The sequence below is a fragment of the Punctularia strigosozonata genome, assembly GCF_000264995.1.
Source record: "Punctularia strigosozonata HHB-11173 SS5 unplaced genomic scaffold PUNSTscaffold_2, whole genome shotgun sequence".
NCBI lineage: Eukaryota > Fungi > Basidiomycota > Agaricomycetes > Corticiales > Punctulariaceae > Punctularia > Punctularia strigosozonata.
The window spans coordinates 2593010-2611545 of NW_006767434.1; the positions used below are offsets into that span (position 1 = coordinate 2593010).

Consider the following 18536-nt stretch of genomic DNA (forward strand, 5'->3'; position numbering starts at 1 on the left):
CTAGTCAGGCACGACGGTACCGACCGAAACTGGGCTCCCTCGACCGTAACGTCTGCCTTAGGTGCTGTCTAAGTGCCAGCTTCGACTCTTCATCTACTACGGGACCCTCAATGCGGCCCCTCGCCTCGCCATCAACAGTCTCCACGTCTGCTTCAGGCACATCCTGGATCAGGATCCCTTCGCCAGCATTCGAGTTGATCTCGACGTTGAGGGCGGATGACGCAGAGCTTGGTACCATAGAAGGAGCCGGATTCGTGGCGTTTCTTTCCCGTTCCTTGCCCTTGGCTCCGGTACGGGTGGATGAGGAGGAGGAGGAGGAGGATATGGAAGGGGTGCGATAGACCTGAAAGTTGGAGAAAGACTGCGTCGGGCGTAACGGCGGTAGTTGTAGACGTGGGGCGGGTGTCCCTGCGCGCGACGGCGTCCGGCTACGCGACTTTGGTGTGTTCGACATCACGTCCGCGCCGAACGATGGACGAGACGAGCGCCTTGCTGATCGCAACGAGCGCCTGTGGCTGTGCTGACTTGCACGTCATGCTCTTCGGAATCCAGCCTTCGCCGTGCTGCGACTTTACCGATGTCCTTCAGCACCAACACCAACACCGACATTTTGATTGTGAGTACTTACCCACAGCATATTCGTACCGGCTAGCATGCTTACAAGCGCTCGATCCAGGCAGGTGCAGCGGCCGCGTTTACCGTCGATTTTCTCATTTATCCTCTAGACACGCTCAAGACGCGCATACAAGCTCCGAACTACTCTAGACTCTACCTAGATGCCGCGACACAAGCCATCAATCGGCCTGCACTCTTCCGGGGACTGTATCAGGGCGTTGGCAGCGTCGTGATTGCCACGTTACCTTCTTGTTCAGTACTGGTCTTCTCCGCCTTCACTTCGCCTCCGTTCTCACACGTTCCGCTTTGGCCTTCCAGCAGGAGCCTTCTTCACAACGTACGAGGGCTTGAAGTCATTCCTTGATACCGCTGGCCCCAACAACGGCCCCTTCCTCCCGTGGCAACCCTTGAACCATGCAATCGCCTCGTCCGTCAGCGAACTCGTCGCCTGCGCCATCCTCACCCCGTCCGAGGTCATCAAACAAAATGCGCAAATGTACGACTCTGCGCGAGATGGTGGAACCAGCGCCACGGCACAAACGCTTCGCAAATTCCGCTCCAATCCATTCGGGCTCTGGCGGGGATATACGGCTTTAGCGGGGCGTAACCTCCCCTTCACCGCGATGCAGTTCCCGATCTTCGAGCAGACGAAGGAAGTCTTGAGGAGCTATCGCGATCAACATGGAGCGAGGACACACACCATCGCAGAGAGTGCTGTCATCACGGCCATTAGTGCAGGCATCGCGGGCGGGATTGCTGCTACGATCACCACCCCAATCGACGTGATCAAGACTCGTATCATGCTCGCCGCCGGAGAATCCGAAGCAAAGCCTAACAATGGCGTAGTGGATGCACTCGGCCACCAGCCAAAAGCGCGTTCGCAGTACTCCGGCTGGGCAATCGGCCGTGATATCCTGGCAGAAGAAGGCGTACGCGGTCTATGGCGGGGAGGCACACTACGCACCGTATGGTCCACGCTGGGAAGCGCATTATACCTGGCTGTCTATGATAGCGGACGAGTATGGTTGGCGAGACGTCGAGGGGAAGACCCCGGGGAAGACCTATCATAAAACCTACTATAGTGCTACTAGAATAATCACTAGATATACCCACAATCCGATGTTTAGTACGGGCCGGTTCGTGACACATCGGGTTACGACCTCGAGATGTCATTCCCCCTTGCGGTTGTCTAATAGGGAAATATCCTAGATCTTCGACATGAAAACACCAGAAACACAGGAAGAGCTTCGCCAGGTTGGGCAGACGTAGAAGCAAGGGGCCATAAGACGGTCCGAAGTCTGCATGGTGCTTGGACTGTGTTGGGTGCTGCGCGTATCTTCGATGGGATTTGCATGCACATGCTTGGATGCCTTCGAGGGAGGATGGAGTTGCATCACCGCAAGAGCGTCATAGTGCTCATGAACAAGGATGTGATAGGAGGTTGTTGATCCCTGTAGGTCGCTTCGAGCACGAGAAGGTGAAACCCTTATCGCCGCATTGTCCACTGAGTGGACACACGAAACCGATCCATAGCATCTTCGACTGCAGTCCAGAATTGACTCCGGAGAACAGAGAAATGCTTCATGCACCATAGGGCTGGGAGGGACGAGCGGATCGTGATGTCGATTGTCCGCCACCGTGTCCATTCGGAAGGACGTCGTTCAAGTCCGGCGCGTTGCCCCAGTAGGCTCCACCCACAGGCATGACCGGCGCGTTGAACACGTCCAGGCCGCTGAGAATAGTTCCTGAAGCTAGTTGGCCACCTGCTCCAGATGTAACGGTTTGACCCTGAGCTACTGGATAGGTATTTGACCCTGATTGAGACCGATTCGACGCGTCGGAGTAACCCATCATGCTCCGCATTAACGCGTCGATGTCGTTCGTAGATGGGAGCGGAGTTTGGGCCACTTGGCTGGGTCTCGACAACGTTCGTTCGAAGAGCTCGTTCTCCTCCAGTAGGCGGACTTGTCGACGAAGGTTGTTCATCACATGTTCGAATAGCACTGAAGAGAGGCGTTCATCAGTCACCCAACGCTCCATATCTGGATTACGACAGCACGCACTCTGCTCTTCCTGAGGATTGTTAGGCTTTGGTAGCATTACCAGTCGGTTTGCGTGCATCTCCTGGTCGCTGGGTTGGCCAAGTCCGATCTGCTCACGCACTTTCTTATCGAATTCCTCGGGAGAAAGGAGCGCGTCGGCAGGGTCCGTCTCGTCTTCCCCATACACAGATGTCACGGACGGTGCAGGAGACGGGGGGTTCACAAGAGGCGGAGCATATCCCGGATCAGTATGATGATAATGCGCCATGTTCGCTGTTCAAACGTTCAAGCAAGGTTGGCTGACAGGACCGGCGAGCCATCGACGCGTAACGTCACGTGCTGCGCGTTACGAGCCCGGCGACCCGGCGCGCATGCGGCCTAAGGTAAGTAGGGCTCATCAAGGCTCATCCATAACTTATTAAGTGTTTGTTGGGGGCGAATGCTGAGATGGATCTACGAATGTTTATTCCCCTGCTCATGTACAACTCTGGTAAGTACGGAGTCTACACCAACTAGAACAGGGATCATGGAACGCTATCGATACAGTGGGAATGCGTGGATGTATGAAAGTGCGTAAGGAGACATCGCAGCGATGAAACGCGAATGCACACCGGGAGCTCGTCAGGGGCGCCTTTAGCGCAATGCGTGGCAGAACGAATAAACATATGCACAACAAAGCAGAGCAAAGAGCATCGTGGACGGGGGCACACTACAGATATCAACGAGATGGATCAGTCCGGGGTATGGGGTATTGGGGTGCAGTAGGCCTCGGCTGCATCTGGGAAATGAAATGCCGGAGGAGAGGAGGCCAGCGAACTTGAAGGCGTTCCTAAGGAAGGAATGGAGGGGAGGACTTTAGGACAAGTTGCCACGGAGCTGCTCAAACCTTGCAGCGAGAAGCTGAACCCAGGCTGACTGTCCGATATACGTGACCATCTTGAGGTCCGGGTATTCAGCAGGAGGGAATGCCTGGTGCAGAATCCTCGCGACCTTGTTGGCATCTGCATCAGACCCGGAGGACCTGCCAAAGTCCATGTACTTTAGCTTCTTCCAGCTAAGGAACACTTGAGGGATCTGCAGCTCGGGCTTGATGCACAGCCCGAGATATTCCAAGTAGGTCCCGCATTCCGCGGCTGCTATAACGCCGCCCAGGGAAGGTAGTCGATCCTGGATTCCATAGAACGCAGTATTGCCCATCGGGTTGAGCTCCAGGTGGCGGATCAGAGGCCAACCGCGAATCATTCCCTGGAGGTCTTCGTTCGTCAGGAGGAGGGGCATGGGGCAACGAACGACGAGATGCTCGAGGTGATCAAACAGTCCGAGAGCCGAGACCTTCAACCAAGATTGTTCTGGCGGCGCGGAGATGATATCTACGACGATGCGAGTGAGAATGGGGAACTGGGTTGCAATCGCTTGCAACGCATGATCAAGTTGGTCGGTAGAGTTGAGGGCGGGGACCTCCAGGTACAGATCGGCCATGGCGTTCGTCGTGGAGGCTACGATCTCTAGCGTTGCATCCAAGTCGGCCTCGATGCGAATAGACCTGAGCGAAGCCTGGGACGAAGGTCAGACGCCGTGGCTGCCGAAAGATCGCAAGCCACGCAGGACTCACAGGGTTCGCTACTCCTCGCAAATCCTCAACGCTTCTCAGGACGACCTGCTGCCCACCACCGTTCTGATTCATGGCGAAACTTGCGGCAAGGATAGTCTATGAGAGTGAGGAACGCTGCAAAGCAGATATATGGCAGGAGGATAGTTGCGGTGAAGAAGCGGATGACGCCAGAGCGCCTTGGACGCGTCGCGTCGAGCTGTAATGATTCCATCCCGTGACCAGACAAGACACAATTAGCCGGCAATGTCCAGGAATATGGGCAGAACTGGATGCTGTGTTAGCCGGATAGACACCGGATAGAGCAGCCTCGAGTCTTAGACCGTGGCAGAAGGTATAAGAAGGTCGAGCTGTGAAAATCTGCCGTATTCTGAGCCCACGGCTGTCAGTTGTCCACAAGGAGTCTGTAGTGGTCGGCCTGAAATGATCATCTTGGGGGGTATCCCGACACGCCGGCAACGCTAGCACAGAACACGAGGCAGCGTGGCCTGCGCTCTGAGGGCTGAGGGTTGATGGAGACTAGAATGGTAATGATGGCCAGGGGAAAGTGGGGACAAGTATTGAGTTGTTGTGCACTTTGGCAGGGAGGTGGACGAACACGCAGCGTGACTAGTGGGTATGTCTTTACACATGCTTTAGGCACAGCCAGAAAACAACGTTGACACGTGGGAGGACCTCCAGAGTTTATAACAAGTGAACGAACGGTATGAATGATGAAGTCCCGGTGAAGCTGAAGGTTGCCAGGTCATCGTAAGCACCAAGATTTGAGTCGTTGAATATATGCACGTTTTTTCGGTTGAAGAAGAGGACAAGGAGGGGAGCACCGGGAAGAACACAAGACCCATATCGCACACGGAGGACCCATCAGTTGCGGACGGACATGTACAGCATACCATCGCTTTTGGCCTCAGAGAGGACAAGGTCGTCGTCACAGAGGATGGCCGGCGTGAGAAAAGAAGTCGCCGATGGCATCGTCCCGCTTGTGGCTGTGCCTTATTTATCCTCTTCGTCAAGCAGCTAGGAGCAGCGCAGAGATGGCAGACACGGACGTTACGAGTGGCGATCCAAGGCGGTCGAGCAACGAAACAATAACAGGAGCTCCGAGGCAGGGTTACAGTTATATCGATGATGAGTCCCAGGCACTGGAGTGGTCCGATCCAGAGGAAGAGGAGAGCGAGCTCGACGAACGCGACTTTGACGATCTGCGGGTTGAGGACGAAGACTGGGAGATGGCAGAAAGAGGTGCAGTATTTGCGCGAGTTCCATTTATATGCTAGTGTGGCGTCGCTGACTTGCACAATAGATTTTACGAAACAATACAATCGGCTGAGACAACATGTCGCAGTTCGCACTGGTAACGTGCAGGGGATCGTATCAAATGCTCCGTCAACCTCTGTCACTACGGCCACATCTTCTTCAGGCAGCGTTCATGTAGCCTCTCTCCCCGCAGTGAACCGGCCGAGGAATGTGGATGTCACCAAACAGCGAGACAAGACCGCTGACCAGCTCGCTGCGCTCTCGAAATATTCGTCGCGCATCTCAAACATCGACTTGCCCTATCAATTGGGTGTCGGGGTGAACAGGAAAGGTCCAAGTGCCACCGCCAACATGAAGGACAAATCGGACCGTGCAACGACCGAACAGGTACTGGACCCGCGGACGAGGGTCATTTTGTACAAGATGATCGGCCGTGGCCTGATCCAGGAGGTCAACGGCTGTGTCAGCACAGGTAAAGAGGTTGGTCTCTACCACCTCCCCAATGACGCGTGTTTTCAGATTTCGCTCTGATCTTGTGATTCATAGGCGAATGTTTACCACGCCGTATCACCTACAGGGGAACACCTGGCGCTCAAGATTTATAAGACGTCCATCCTGGTCTTCAAAGACCGAGACAAGTATGTCTCTGGCGAGTACCGATTTCGACGCGGGTACTCGCGGCACAACCCGCGCAAGATGGTGAGGGTGTGGGCCGAGAAGGAAATGCGAAACCTCAAGCGGTTGGCAGCGGCAGGACTACCGTGCCCACGAGCCGTTGAAGTCAGGGAGAACGTCCTAGTCATGTCGTTCTTGGGGGACGAGGAAGGATGGTAAGTGCCTGCTCCACCTCATACGATGGTCGCCCCTCACGATCGCAGGGCATCTCCGCGGCTGAAAGATGCATCTATACCATCGGCGGATTATCCGGCCCTCTACTCGGAGATCGTTTTGGCCGTCCGCACGCTCTTCCATAAATGCAAACTGGTGCACGCTGATCTATCTGAATACAACATTATCTATCACAAATCGCATCTCTACATCATCGACGTTTCTCAGAGCGTCGAGCACGATCATCCGCACGCGTTCGACTTCCTACGAAACGACCTGAAAAACGTCGAAGAATATTTTGGACGCGCTGGCGTGAAGACGCTTGGGCTGCGGAGATCCTTCGATTTTGTGACGCGGGATCAGCTGGCGGATGGTGCAGAGACGGAAGAGGTGGAGGTTTTGCACCAGTGGCTGGCAGAAGAGGTGAAAGAGGATGAGATCAACGAAAACGACGAGGAGGTTTTCAGAAAGTCGTATATTCCTCGGCGGCTCAATGAGTTATACGATCCGGAGCGAGATGTCGCGCTCGTGAAGGAGGGCGAGGGCGACAAGCTCATTTACGCTGACAGCATCGGGTTGGTGGACCCTGCGAAGGAGAAAAGGGTCGAGGGGAAGGGAGAGAAGGGTCAAGTTAGGTTTGAAGATCAGTCAGGGAGCGAAGACGAAGACGAGGAAGAGGAAGGCGAGGAAGAGAGCGGGGATAGCGAAGAGAAGCCGTCCGAGGATCGCCGTCCACGCGGTCACCGACACGAGGACCGCGAGGCCAAAAAGGTGGCACCTTCGATGTCCCGCCCGATGCACGCTGACCACATGCTGTAGGAGAGGAAGAAAGCGACGAAAGAGGAAGCCCGGGAGAAACGCAAAAACAAAATGCCCAAGGCGGAAAAGAAACGCCGCATCAAGACGACGTCGAGAGGATAACAATCCATTTCCTATTAGACAGCGTTATGTTCATTTATGTATATACTTTTGGTAGGTGCGTTGCAAAGCGAATGAGCGGCGGCGGTCAACTGCCACGTGCTCTCATGCGTCCGTGATGCAGCCGTGGCTCGCATCCTCCACGTTCTTGATGTACTTGTACAACGTGCCCTGCGTTGCCTTCAGCGGCGGTGCCTTCCATGCTGCCCGCCTCCGCGACAATTCCTCATCCGAAACGTGGAGTTCGATGGTGTTTTTCACCGCATCGATGGATATCGTATCGCCGTCCTGGACAAGCGCAATAGGTCCGCCGACTTGGGCCTCGGGCACCACATGACCGATGCAGAATCCATGAGATCTATTATGGATAAATTGCCGTCAGCCACCGATACACGAGTAAGAGAGGAAGCGACGCACCCGCCGCTGAAACGGCCATCGGTGAGCGATGCAACATCGTATCCGAGTCCGGCGCCCATGATAAGACTGGTCGGTTTCAGCATCTCCGGCATGCCTGGGCCACCCTTGGGTCCGAGGTATCGGAGGACAACGACTGTCTTCTTGCCCTTCTTGATCGATCCGCTCTCGACGGCCGTGACAAAGTCATCCTCGGAGTCAAATGCGCGGGCCTTTCCGGTGAAGCTTAGTCCTTCCTTGCCCGTAATCTTCGCTACGGCACCGCCCGGTGCAAGGTTACCCTTCAAGATCCTGCCAACGTTGCGTCAATGTGCAGCCAGGATAACAAGGCCATAGAGATGATGTACCTAAGATGACCGGTGGGCTTGATGGGTTTGTCCAAAGGACGAATGACGTCCTGGGTGAATGAGAGTTCGCCATGTTCGTGAACCCAGCGCTCGAGGTTTTCACCGAGTGTGCGTCCAGTGACCGTCATGCCGTTTCCGTCAATGAGACCGTTCTTCATCAAATAATGGAGAATCGCTGGCGAATCCCTTAGTACGAGCGACGTACTAAGTTGGACACCACTTACTCGGGATACCGCCAATCTTGTGCAGATCTTCCATAACGTATTTGCCACTAGGTTTCAAATCCGCAATGAAGGGTATGCGATCGGAGACGCTTTGAAAGTCGTCAATGGTAAGCTTGACGCCCACAGAATGTGCGATGGCGAGCAAGTGAAGGACGGCGTTGGTGGATCCACCGAGGATCATCGTCAAGACCTGCATGTATGCGAGCTCAAGTCAAACCAACGACCGTCTGGAGAACTCCAATTCGTACCATCGCATTTTCAAACGCGGTACGTGTCATGATGTCCCGGGGCAAGATGTTCTTTTCCAGCAGGTTACGCATAGCAGGTCCAACTTGGTCGCACTCGATTTGCTTCTCCTCGTATTCCGCAGGGAAAGAGGAAGAACCGGGCAGCGTCATGCCGATCGCTTCGGCAGCGCTGGCCATCGTATTTGCGGTGTACATCTACAGAACTTGTCGGTATCACAGCGCATGAAGTTAGCCGATCAACTCACTGCGAGTAAGGTCAGGAATACTTCATCACTCAAACTGAGGGTCTCGTACCTCCTCCGCAAGCACCCGGGCCTGGACAGGCGTGTCTGATGGTGTTGTACCGCTCCTGCTCGGCATCAGGGGTCTTGCCCTCTTGAAGGTACTTGCCGTAGGACTGGAATGCTGAGACGATGTCCAAAGGAGGACCTCCACCACATGAACCGGGTCTGATGGTTCCACCGTAGACCATCAGCCCTGGCCGGTTCAGCCTGCCAACTGCATGTGCGTTAGATGGGGTTTCTCTGGAGACTAGGCTGCTGCTACTCACGCGCCATGAGCACACCGGGCATATTCTTGTCGCACCCCGGAATCACGACCATGCCATCCAGCCAGTGTCCTCCGGCCGCGGTCTCGACCGAGTCCGCGATAAGATCTCTCGACTGCAGCGAGTAGGACATCCCGCGGGTGCCCATGCTAATCCCGTCGCTAACTCCGACAGTGCCGAACTGGTAGCCAATCAGGTCCGCGTCTACGACGGACTTCTTGACACGCTGGCCCATGGCAAGCAGATGCCGGTTGCATCTGAGAGGTCAAAGTGAGCTTGAAAGCAGGAGAGGTGCAGCGGGTCGGGGCCTACGGATTGCCTTCATACCTGGAGTGGTGTGCGATGAGAGAGAGTCGGTCTGGAGCGTGACGGGAATAACTCACCATACGCTAGCCACGCCGACCATCGCCTTGTTGAAGTCGTCATCCGTTTTGATGCCCTCCGTCGCGTACAACATGGCCTATCATCGCAGGGTCTCAGTCTCCACCAATAGATGCGGTCGTATTAGTCGCGGTACCTGGCTCGCGCCTTGTGCCTTTGGTTGGGTGATGTTTCTGCTATAGCGGTTCATGATGGGTTTCTCGCTACGGCGCGCAGCCGCCGCGCTGAAGCACCGAGCGCCATGGCGCGTAGACTGGCCGCGACACAACGGCAGACGAGCACTCATCTTGCAAGGCATTTGCTTCGGACGTGACTCCGAACGAGGAGCCTTTCGGTCGCCCACGTGGAAACGCTCCCACAGCCCTGCTCCACGTGCCCTTTCAATGATGCTCCAGCTGAGATGGTTCGGTGCATGTACACGGGGGGCGAACATCAGGCAAATTACGATTTCACAACGGCGTCCACAGAATGGCATGGAAGAGATCGATGCATACATCCAGGCACTACTCTCCTGCTGATTGCTACTGCCGTCAGATCGTGCTCGTCGCGCGACTCCTATACTCACCGCCTCGGGACTAGAATAGAGGCGGTACCGGGTGAGACACAACTCAAAAACGCCGTCGGCCTGGCAGGTCCGCCGCGAGGATCGACGTACGAACCACCCGATATCGTCATCCAGGAATTACCGGCGGCCCGGTATAAATTCCTAGTGCGATGATGTTACTAAGCATGCATATGCATATGGGTGCGTTGCCCGGGTCAGCGGGACCGCGATCTTTCGAGGGACGTGATGATCGAGGGGCTCGAGGTTGTCTCACCGAGATAGAGGTAGCGTGCTCTTAGACGCTGTTAGCATAGAATGCAGAGAGTCCGTACGCAAACGGCGTTCCTGAGGGTCATCCTGGGGTCCAATGCGAGAAGTCGCAGGGCGATAATCTAGTAGGTGGAGAGTTCAAGCTCAGAAAACGCGACGAAACCGAGGTCGTACCGGACTATCGGCACGGTGTTGACTAAAGCGGCCAAGAAGGAACAGGGGCTAGTCAGATTGGCTGGAAAAGATCTGATGGCGATCCAGTCAATGTTATCCAGGAAACACGTTACGCCCCGTGGCCCGCTGCCTTGAATTATCGCGCTCGTCTTCATACTCACAGCACGGTAGGTATTATTCCACGAGGCCCGCCGCACTTCCTCTTATCTACCGGGCTCGCGGTGCGGAAGATATTCACCGACACCGGCGTCGGCCGGAGCTGCCCCGTCTGAAAGGAGCGTGGCGGACAACGCAAAGAGGGGGGCGCCTTTGGCAGTGTCGTTGTCGCCAGCCACATCTCTCAGCAGCTCTTTCATCTAGACCACCACATCGCTGCCGTCTGGCCTTGCGACGGGGCCCTGCGGATCCATTAACATCCCGAAGAGGAGGCGCAGCAGCCGCTGCCGATGCGGATTGCCAGGAGCCCACTAGCCGATCGCCGTTAGGGAGCTCCTATTCAGTCTCGGAAAAGCTTGCGGGTCCAGGGACGAGAGCAAGTTAGCCCCTTTACACGGGTGCAAAATTTGCGACCGTCGTCGTGCAGCCAAGTCGACCGTCCCGATCGCGGATGGCCTATTTCTCTTCTTTCACCTGCACGGATCCAGACATCTCACCTACCCCACACCCATCTTCGCGCACAAAGCTTGCTCTTCTATCAAATCGATCATGAGTGAACAGGATCGCCAACCTCCACGGGAGAGGTCCTCTCTCCCGACGCCCTTATTGCAGCACATATTACTTGGCCCTCGGGAAGGTAACAGTGACAACGCACCCCCTCCCGCCGCCGCCGGCGGACCGTTTGGCGAAGGTCAAAGCGCAAGGCCATCGCCCTATTCCTACGATCCAGCTCGAGATCCAGCCCAAGTTAACCAACAGCCGTCGTCGTCAAGGTCAGCCTTTGTTCGCTTTCATCGGAATAGGCGGCGATTATTCAGCGATAATGCGATTTCAGGCGTCCCACCGATCGTTCCTGGTCAGAGACCGCAGAGAGCAGATACCTGCCCGAACCGCGCCTGGCCAGCTCTTCCATTCCCCATGGTCCAGCGGATCGTCCGCTCTTTGGCAGGTACGGTACGTATCCTGCCGGCGACGCCGCCCAAGATATCCCCTATAGGTGGCCGCCGCTCCCGCCGGTGCCGCCGTCCTATGCCGCGTATCCGCCAGAAGGGCGTCCGCAAGCCGCCGACGCTGGGTCGTCCTCGCGCGGCGGCGGTGGCGGCGGAGCCTACGCTCGCTGGCGGGAACCCAACGAACCATGGGGTCGCGGCGGCGGGACGAATCCACCAGACGCCCTTTTGAACTTTGCGCCCCATTCCTGGCGTGACCGAGCGGGCGGGCAACGCGGTGTCAACGACGCCGAACAGTACGAGCGTGGGAGAAGTCCACGTCGAAAGCGCCGCCTGCAAGATATCCTTCGAGACTCTTCGTCCGAGGCGGAGGGACGTTCGAGGAGTCGCAGCGTGCGGCCCGAAGGCAGCCTCCGGTGGTCAGGTACATCCGCGCCATATTTGCCTGAATTGCTGGAGCCGTCTGACGGGCCGACTGCAGCGTCGCCAGGGGCGGAGTACGCTACCCCCGACCGCCACGCGCAGCGAATGCAGCTGCCGCCGATCCTGACGGGCGAAGACATGCCGCGCCATCCTCCCCGAACGAACGTGACGCCGACAGCGCCCCTGGCAAACCTGACGCTGCGTTCGTTCACGCCACCCCAGCCGGGCCAGATCGAATCGCCGCGGCCCCAGCGCCCGCTTCCCCGGCGAGCGGGCTTCGATCCGCTCCCCCACGGCGCGGGCTACCGGGAGCTGGACAGCGGGGACGAGGAGACGGACGTGTCGCCTCAGACGTGGTCGGCGTCGCCGCTGCACGGGCGGCAGGAGAGCTCGGCGAGTCCCGCGGCGACGGCGTCGGGGGTGCGCTCGGTGCAGAGCGAGTCGGACAGGGACGAAGAGCCGTCCCGGAAGAGAGGGAAGGGCAGCCGGGCGAGGAAGGCGGCTATTGCGTGCAACAGATGCAGGAGTGAGCGGGGGGTTCTGCTCTCACGAGGGTTTCCTGGCTAATTACATAAATGGCGTCTACAGAACGAAAAATAGCCTGCGACGGAATCAAGCCGCACCCGTGCTCGTCCTGCTTGGGCAAGCTTTGGGAGTGCGTCTACGTCGAGAAGCAGAGGCGCCGCGGGCCAGGCAAGGCGCCGCGCGGCAGTCGAAGGAGACCGGTCGCAGATCCCAGACCGGACTCGTCTGCGCAGTCGTCCCCGGACCAGCGCACGCTCTCCTCCCCCGCGCTCTCGATGATGTCCCTGCCCTCGGCCGGCGGGGGCGCGCAGGGCGCCCCGTTCTCGTTCTCGCCGGTCGCGGGGCCCTCGCACCTGCCCGCGCACGCCGCACCGGACTCGGCGCCACCATCGATCTCGCCCGGCGGCACGGCGCTCCGCGCGCCCGAACGGGACTATCAGTTCATCGCCGAGCAGCCTGGGATGAGCGCATCCCGGCGCGCCGCCACCCGCCGCCGGATGGAGCCCGTGGGCGCGCCGGTCGCGGGCTCTGGGCCTAGCCGAGCGGGAGGGCCTGCTTTGTACCACGGAGCCCACGGCTCGGTTCCCTCCTCCGTAGCTCCGCACGGGCATCAGAACGCGCTGGGGGAGGGCCCGTCCGGTGCTGCGGGCGTGCCCACGGGGGAGTTCACGTTCAGCTACGCGTCGACGGCGGGGCGCTCGGACGCGGGGCTGTCGGTCAGACGGGGGGCGGGTGCGTACGGGGACGGGGACCGCCACTGGGGCGGGGGCGGCGAGGGTGCGGGGTCGCCTGGTCGACACGCGGCGCCACCAGCGGGTGGGAGCCCGAACAGAAGTCGGGGCGGGACGCCCGCCGGGAACACGAGGCCCCCCCAGCGGGCGGAGGGGGCGTGAGGCCAGGGCGGCTTCGTCATTGGGTGCTCGGCGCGGAGGCACCGCAGCGGCGATATGCGGACGCCTTGCACCCGGAGATGTGATTTTTCCATTTGATCCGTATCATTACGGCAACCGAGCGAGCCCCTGGCCGCGCCCCCTCTTCCCCCCCTCTCCCCACCCCTATCCTGCGCCTTGCCATAATCCCTAATCCCCCACCAGGCCTATTAATCACCGTAGAGCGCCCTGTACGCATGCGATAATCGAGCGTAGCATCGTCAGTTGTAATCCTGCCCGAACCCCACCCCCCCACGCGCCCGAGCGCCGCATGATTGGCCGGAACCACGTTAAATATTAAATTGCGGCTCCGCCCGGGGCGAGGGGACTGGGCCCGGCCGAATTTCTGGTGGAAGATGGGAGGGCGGAAGCACCGCGTTCTCGACTCGGGTCAAGTCCGCGCGGGGCAGCGGGCTGCTTGACCACGCCCATGGCCGCCAGGCGCACCGACGACGACCGCCCCGACGCCTGGCCAGCCCCCGCCGCCGTCAACGTCGTCACCCGCGTCCCCGCCCCCGCCCCGCCGCGCCGCGACATGCACCACCACCCCCCGCCCGCCGCACCGCCCGCCGCCAGCGAGGGTCCGTCCTCCGCCGGCTGGACGCTCATGGTCGCCGGCCAGCGCTCCGGCAAGACCTCCTTCCTCCGCCTCCTCCTCGACACCAGCGACGTCGCGCCCTCGGCCAGCCACGACCAGGTCGCCGCCGTCGCCAAGTTCGTCCAGGGGTGCAGCAGCCACACCACCCATCTCCGCCAGGCCGCCGTGGACGTGCTCGTGCCCGATATGGACGACCACACACGTCGTCTCGTCACCCTCGCCGTTATCGACACCCCGTCGCTCGACTTTAGTGACGAGGGCGCCCTCGAGCGGCAGACCCAGGACATTCTCCAGTTCGTCGACGCCAAGTTTGCCGAGAGCTGCGACGATGTGCGTGTTCACCCACTCAAGCGCACCGCAAAGCACCGCGTTCGTCCTGCATTCTAACGTATTTACCACAGGACTACAAGGCCAGGACCGGCGACCACCACGTCCACCTGTGAGTACCCCCCCGTCACGTTCGCCTTTTCCGTCTTATCGCGCTTCCTGACCTTGTGACCCCAGCTGCCTGTACTTCCTGGACCCAGACGTTATCGTGCCGCCACAGGTCCCGAGCGCGCCTCCGCCCATGGTTCCTAGGGCGCGGACTTCTTCCCATACAGACGGCGAACCCTTCATCCTCGAAGCGCCGGTCACGACCAACCCGCTGCTTTACACACCCGTCGTCCCCGCTGCGGAGATCGAGACCATACGCCGGCTCTCCGCCCGCGTGAACGTGCTCCCCGTGATTGCACGCGCCGACACGCTCACGAACGACCGGCTCGCGGCCGTCAAGATGGCCGTGCGCAACGACCTCGCCCGCGCGGGTATCGGCTTTGGCATCTTCGACCAGTCCGAGGAGGACGTCTCGCCGCTCATGTCTCGGCCTGCCTACTCGAATGGAAATGGACATGCTTCTCGCATCTCGCCGCCTTCTCCTCCGCGCGTCCCGTACGCGCTGATTTCCCCCGACCTCTATGCTCACAGCGACGGAGCCGCCCAAGTCCCTCTGTCGCGTCACGAGCTGATAGAACAGTACACTCCTTCCCATAACCGCCCCTCTAACCTCGTCCTCGGAAAATACACCCGCACGTATCGCTGGGGCTCGCTAGACGTCCTTGACCGCAAACATTGCGATTTCCTCTACCTTCGCGCCGCCATATTCCATCATATGGAGGTGAGCGACCGCCTGGCTGTTCGTCGTCCCGCTCGCTAACGTTTTGCCCAGACGTTGCATACATATACCAAGGGCTACCTCTTCAAGCGATACAAGACAGAGGTTCCGGCACACCGGATGCAGGCGCCCGTCCATCACCCGGTATCCCAACACAGTCGACGCCTCCCTCCGCTCTCCGAGGTCTCGAGAAGCCTCCCCGCATTGGAAGCACCACATCCAGCCGCGGCAGTGGACCGGCATTCCTCCCTTGGTACCCCGCTCACTCTCAGGGCCGACCCACGGGTAGCGGGATCTGGCATTCTCGGTCCAGAGGTCGCCGTCCATCCTCCGACCGATAAAGCTCCCTATCCCGATCCGAGTAAGTCAATGTCCTCCCTTCCCCACCTCCTCGCCCTCGCCGCCCGCTCTCATGTGTGCATTCCTACGCATGGAACGAGAGTAAGCAAGCTGACGTCCTTCCTGCAGGTCTTTACAAGCAGCGGGCCAAGAAGATCCCCGTGGCCTGCAACTTCTGCCGATGTAAGGCATTGTGTGGCCATCAGCATCTTGATTTCACGTACTCATGCTTCGCCAGCCCGCAAGCTGAAATGCGACGGAGGACGGCCCGCGTGTAGCCAGTGCCTCAAGCGTGGCAACACCTGCGATTACATTCACAACGTCAAGCGCCGAGGCCCAGGCCGGCCGCCGAACCAATTCGGGGACAGCGGGAGCGAAGCGGAGAGCAGCATCGGCCGATCCCCTTACGACACCCCCTCGCGGTCCCCGGAGGTGCAAATGCATCCGCCGCGCAACGGATCGACCGTGGACATGCTCTTGTCAGCCGAATCCGCGCATCCAGCGGCAATGAGCGTTTACGGTCCGCCCGAAGACTCGCTCTCTGTGCATCGTCATCGTACGGACGGCAGGCCGCGGTCCAATACCCTCGGCGGCTCGTCAACATCGTCAGGTCACGCAGAACCCCCCTTCAACGAGCGGCATCTGCCTCAAATGCCGTTCTCCTCTCCGCCGTCACCTGTCCAACGTGACAATGGATCATACTCGGCGAACAGGTCCGGGATGGATCCGCCCCCGACCGCGAAAAAGCGCGGCTCCGTCTTCGTGCGGGGACACCGACAGTCACACGGTTCCAAGGTCGTCGCTTGCAACTTCTGCAGAGGTGGGCTGGACCTTTCTCCCGTCTTTCCGTCATCTCGGTGCCTATTTTCTCATATATTCAATTTTGCTCCCCTCCTTAGCACGCAAGACCAAGTGTGACTCTGTCCATCCAACGTGCGCGAGCTGTGCCCGCAGGCAGTTGCCCTGCAGCTACATAAACGGCGCCTCCGGCAGAAGCGCGGGGTCCAGCGAGTCTAGAGCGAAGGAGGAATCCAACCCTTCTTCGCCCTCGCCCTCGCCTCCGCCTTCGGCTGACCGTGTCTCCTTGAACCGTATCTCCTCCGCGGACAGGTACCCGCACGAAGACGAGTACACCGATGGGAGCGACATCGGTCCGCTTAAGAAGATGCGCCTAGAGGGGATGAACGACAGCCCCATCGCCGTTGCCACACTGCTAAAAACATAGAGGACGCCCTGCCGATACGGGCGCGTCGCCGGATACTATCACAGGACTATCGCACCCGCTCCAGTATCTGTTTTGCCTTTCTTTTCTTTTCTCTGTGCCGTTGTGGGTTTCCGTGGGACCGTAGCGCTCGCTATCTGTATTCTGACCGACCCGAAAGATGTAGTTGTACCATCACCACCCCTGTTTTCTTCCCTTGGTCCGTGCCGCATTCCAGATCGCTCGCGTAACACGTAACAATTCTTCATGTATTTATGTTCTGGGTCGCACCTGTCCATATAGATTGTTCTCGTAGCTGATATACACGGTCTTGTGGCGCGGATAAGGCCGGCATGTCCGTGGATTGATATTGGCCGGGGCTTCGCTCCTCTGAGATAGGAAACGAGGGGGATGCGTACGTGTGGGAGGCAGGGGCTGATCACCGGTGGTTGCAGGATGCCCCCCCCAGGTCGGTATCGGCCTGCCCACGAGCCCTTCCATAGACGCGGACCGACCATGCAGAGCAACTACTTCCTATCGCGCGACCCGCTCTCGCTGGATTCGATACGCTCCATCCTGACACGCCTCGAAGATACGATCATCTTCCTCCTCATCGAACGCGCCCAGTTCGCGCACAACCCGAAGATCTACCAGCGCGGCGCCTTCCCCGAGCTCGCCGCCCAGGGGTTCGACGGCAGCTGGCTCGACTGGTTCCTGAAGGAGACCGAGACGTTCCATGGTACACCTCCCTGAAGTCCCTTACTCGCTTCGTGCTGCGCGGCTGATACCAGGCCTCCCCCAGCCAAGGCCCGGAGGTACACAAGGCGAGGCAGCGACCGTGACCATATCTGACCGCCAGCGCTGATCGTCTCGCTTGAACGGCAGCCCGGACGAGTACCCGTTCACCGAGGGCCTCCCAGAGCCCGTCCTCGGCCCGCTGCCGTTCCCCCAGATCCTGCATCCAAACAACGTGAACGTGAACCCGTCCATCCTCTCCTTTTACACGCGCTCCATCGTCCCCCGGATCACCAAGCAGGCGACGCTCGCACTAGCCGCGATCAAGCGCGCCAACGGCATAAGGGGCGACGCCGAGTACGAAGACGACGGGAATTACGGCAGCGCGGCGACCATCGACGTCGAAGTCCTCGCCGCGATCAGCAAGCGGGTGCACTACGGTGCGTGCGCAACGACATATAACCCCAGAATCGCGTCGGCTGACAGTGGGGGTGGGGGGACATTCTGGAACGCGCCCGGGGCGATCAGGCAAATTCGTATCGGAATCCAAGTTCTCCGACCATCCCTCCGCCTTCATCCCGCACATCAAGACCAGGGATCGCGAGAAGTTGGAGGCGCTCATCACCAAGCCCGAGGTCGAGGCTCGGTTGCTGCAGCGCCTGAGGAAGAAGGCCGCCCTGTATGCGCAGGATTTCGCGCCCGACGGCGAGCCGCTCGGCCAGAGTGGCGCTCTCAAGATCGACGTGGACGGCGTCGTCGAGCTGTACGAGAACTACATCATTCCTCTCACGAAGGAGGTCGAGGTCGGTCGTGACATGATGAATGATTGGCAGGCGTAGATCCGGGACTGACAGGTATAATCACAGGTAGACTACCTTCTCGTGAGACTCGAGGGCCTATCGGAGGCCGAGATCGAGGAACTATCCAAGAAATAAATATCGCTACACACATGTACTACTGTCTCTTGGAAATGTCGGAAGAAACTATACTGGACGCCAAGTCCGCATGAGATAACGAGCAAAAGATATGAGCAATAACGAAGATAGGATGTACAGGGATTCCAGAATGCAGCAATAATCCACGTCTCACAACCATATTACGATGGAAGC

At 58.9% G+C, this 18536-nt stretch overlaps 8 protein-coding genes across 8 annotated transcripts; 5 read left to right on the forward strand and 3 right to left on the reverse strand.

The window, feature by feature from the left end:
• Window positions 1-577: 577 nt before the first annotated feature.
• PUNSTDRAFT_118605 (mitochondrial carrier protein) lies at window positions 578-1786 on the forward strand (the record flags this gene model as incomplete). Its single annotated transcript, XM_007380474.1, has 3 exons — window positions 578-616; window positions 677-866; window positions 934-1786. The coding sequence occupies 3 exons, from the start codon at window positions 578-580 to the stop codon at window positions 1683-1685; spliced, it is 981 nt and encodes a 326-aa protein (XP_007380536.1). The 3' UTR covers window positions 1686-1786.
• Window positions 1787-2196: 410 nt separating this feature from the next.
• Window positions 2197-2925, reverse strand: PUNSTDRAFT_131200 (uncharacterized protein; the record flags this gene model as incomplete). Its single annotated transcript, XM_007380475.1, has 2 exons — window positions 2197-2618; window positions 2679-2925. 2 exons carry the CDS (start codon window positions 2923-2925, stop codon window positions 2197-2199), a joined length of 669 nt encoding a protein of 222 aa, XP_007380537.1.
• Window positions 2926-3512: 587 nt separating this feature from the next.
• PUNSTDRAFT_131201 (uncharacterized protein) lies at window positions 3513-4341 on the reverse strand (the record flags this gene model as incomplete). The annotated part of the gene is made up of 2 exons (XM_007380476.1): window positions 3513-4211; window positions 4270-4341. 2 exons carry the CDS (start codon window positions 4339-4341, stop codon window positions 3513-3515), a joined length of 771 nt encoding a protein of 256 aa, XP_007380538.1.
• A 1079-nt stretch (window positions 4342-5420) lies between these two features.
• PUNSTDRAFT_82470 (RIO1-domain-containing protein) lies at window positions 5421-7204 on the forward strand. The gene is made up of 4 exons (XM_007380477.1): window positions 5421-5508; window positions 5570-6003; window positions 6070-6353; window positions 6402-7204. Exons 1-4 carry the CDS (start codon window positions 5496-5498, stop codon window positions 7168-7170), a joined length of 1500 nt encoding a protein of 499 aa, XP_007380539.1. The 5' UTR covers window positions 5421-5495; the 3' UTR covers window positions 7171-7204.
• An 85-nt stretch (window positions 7205-7289) lies between these two features.
• Window positions 7290-9706, reverse strand: PUNSTDRAFT_50174 (dihydroxy-acid dehydratase). The gene is made up of 10 exons (XM_007380478.1): window positions 9567-9706; window positions 9433-9509; window positions 9362-9376; window positions 9053-9306; window positions 8798-9000; window positions 8503-8697; window positions 8255-8444; window positions 8031-8205; window positions 7687-7974; window positions 7290-7627 (listed from the first exon to the last, which is right to left on the reverse strand). The coding sequence occupies exons 1-10, from the start codon at window positions 9618-9620 to the stop codon at window positions 7375-7377; spliced, it is 1704 nt and encodes a 567-aa protein (XP_007380540.1). The 5' UTR covers window positions 9621-9706; the 3' UTR covers window positions 7290-7374.
• A 1042-nt stretch (window positions 9707-10748) lies between these two features.
• PUNSTDRAFT_50175 (uncharacterized protein) lies at window positions 10749-13518 on the forward strand. The gene is made up of 2 exons (XM_007380479.1): window positions 10749-12473; window positions 12536-13518. The coding sequence occupies exons 1-2, from the start codon at window positions 12086-12088 to the stop codon at window positions 13363-13365; spliced, it is 1218 nt and encodes a 405-aa protein (XP_007380541.1). The 5' UTR covers window positions 10749-12085; the 3' UTR covers window positions 13366-13518.
• Window positions 13519-13831: 313 nt separating this feature from the next.
• PUNSTDRAFT_131205 (uncharacterized protein) lies at window positions 13832-16716 on the forward strand (the record flags this gene model as incomplete). The annotated part of the gene is made up of 7 exons (XM_007380480.1): window positions 13832-14329; window positions 14401-14438; window positions 14504-15155; window positions 15207-15513; window positions 15621-15674; window positions 15730-16311; window positions 16391-16716. 7 exons carry the CDS (start codon window positions 13832-13834, stop codon window positions 16714-16716), a joined length of 2457 nt encoding a protein of 818 aa, XP_007380542.1.
• Window positions 16717-17208: 492 nt separating this feature from the next.
• On the forward strand, window positions 17209-18362 carry PUNSTDRAFT_111322 (chorismate mutase; the record flags this gene model as incomplete). The annotated part of the gene is made up of 5 exons (XM_007380481.1): window positions 17209-17431; window positions 17495-17516; window positions 17578-17867; window positions 17956-18230; window positions 18294-18362. The coding sequence occupies 5 exons, from the start codon at window positions 17209-17211 to the stop codon at window positions 18360-18362; spliced, it is 879 nt and encodes a 292-aa protein (XP_007380543.1).
• Window positions 18363-18536: the final 174 nt, after the last annotated feature.

What these genes read in the sequence shown, in the direction of transcription:
- PUNSTDRAFT_50174 (XM_007380478.1), bottom strand. Translation starts at nt 9,620, where the DNA reads ATGAACCGCTATAGCAGAAACATCACCCAACCAAAGGCACAAGGCGCG. An exon ending in GCCCGGTGTGCTCATGGCGC is followed by an intron (nt 9,001 to 9,052) that starts GTGAGTAGCAGC and finishes ACGCACATGCAG; the next exon opens with TTGGCAGGCTGAACCGGCCA. An exon ending in AAGCCCACCGGTCATCTTAG is followed by an intron (nt 7,975 to 8,030) that starts GTACATCATCTC and finishes CAACGTTGGCAG; the next exon opens with GATCTTGAAGGGTAACCTTG.
- PUNSTDRAFT_82470 (XM_007380477.1), top strand. An exon ending in GTGTCAGCACAGGTAAAGAG is followed by an intron (nt 6,004 to 6,069) that starts GTTGGTCTCTAC and finishes TGTGATTCATAG; the next exon opens with GCGAATGTTTACCACGCCGT. An exon ending in TTGGGGGACGAGGAAGGATG is followed by an intron (nt 6,354 to 6,401) that starts GTAAGTGCCTGC and finishes TCACGATCGCAG; the next exon opens with GGCATCTCCGCGGCTGAAAG.
- PUNSTDRAFT_50175 (XM_007380479.1), top strand. Translation starts at nt 12,086, where the DNA reads ATGCCGCGCCATCCTCCCCGAACGAACGTGACGCCGACAGCGCCCCTG. An exon ending in TGCGTGCAACAGATGCAGGA is followed by an intron (nt 12,474 to 12,535) that starts GTGAGCGGGGGG and finishes TGGCGTCTACAG; the next exon opens with AACGAAAAATAGCCTGCGAC.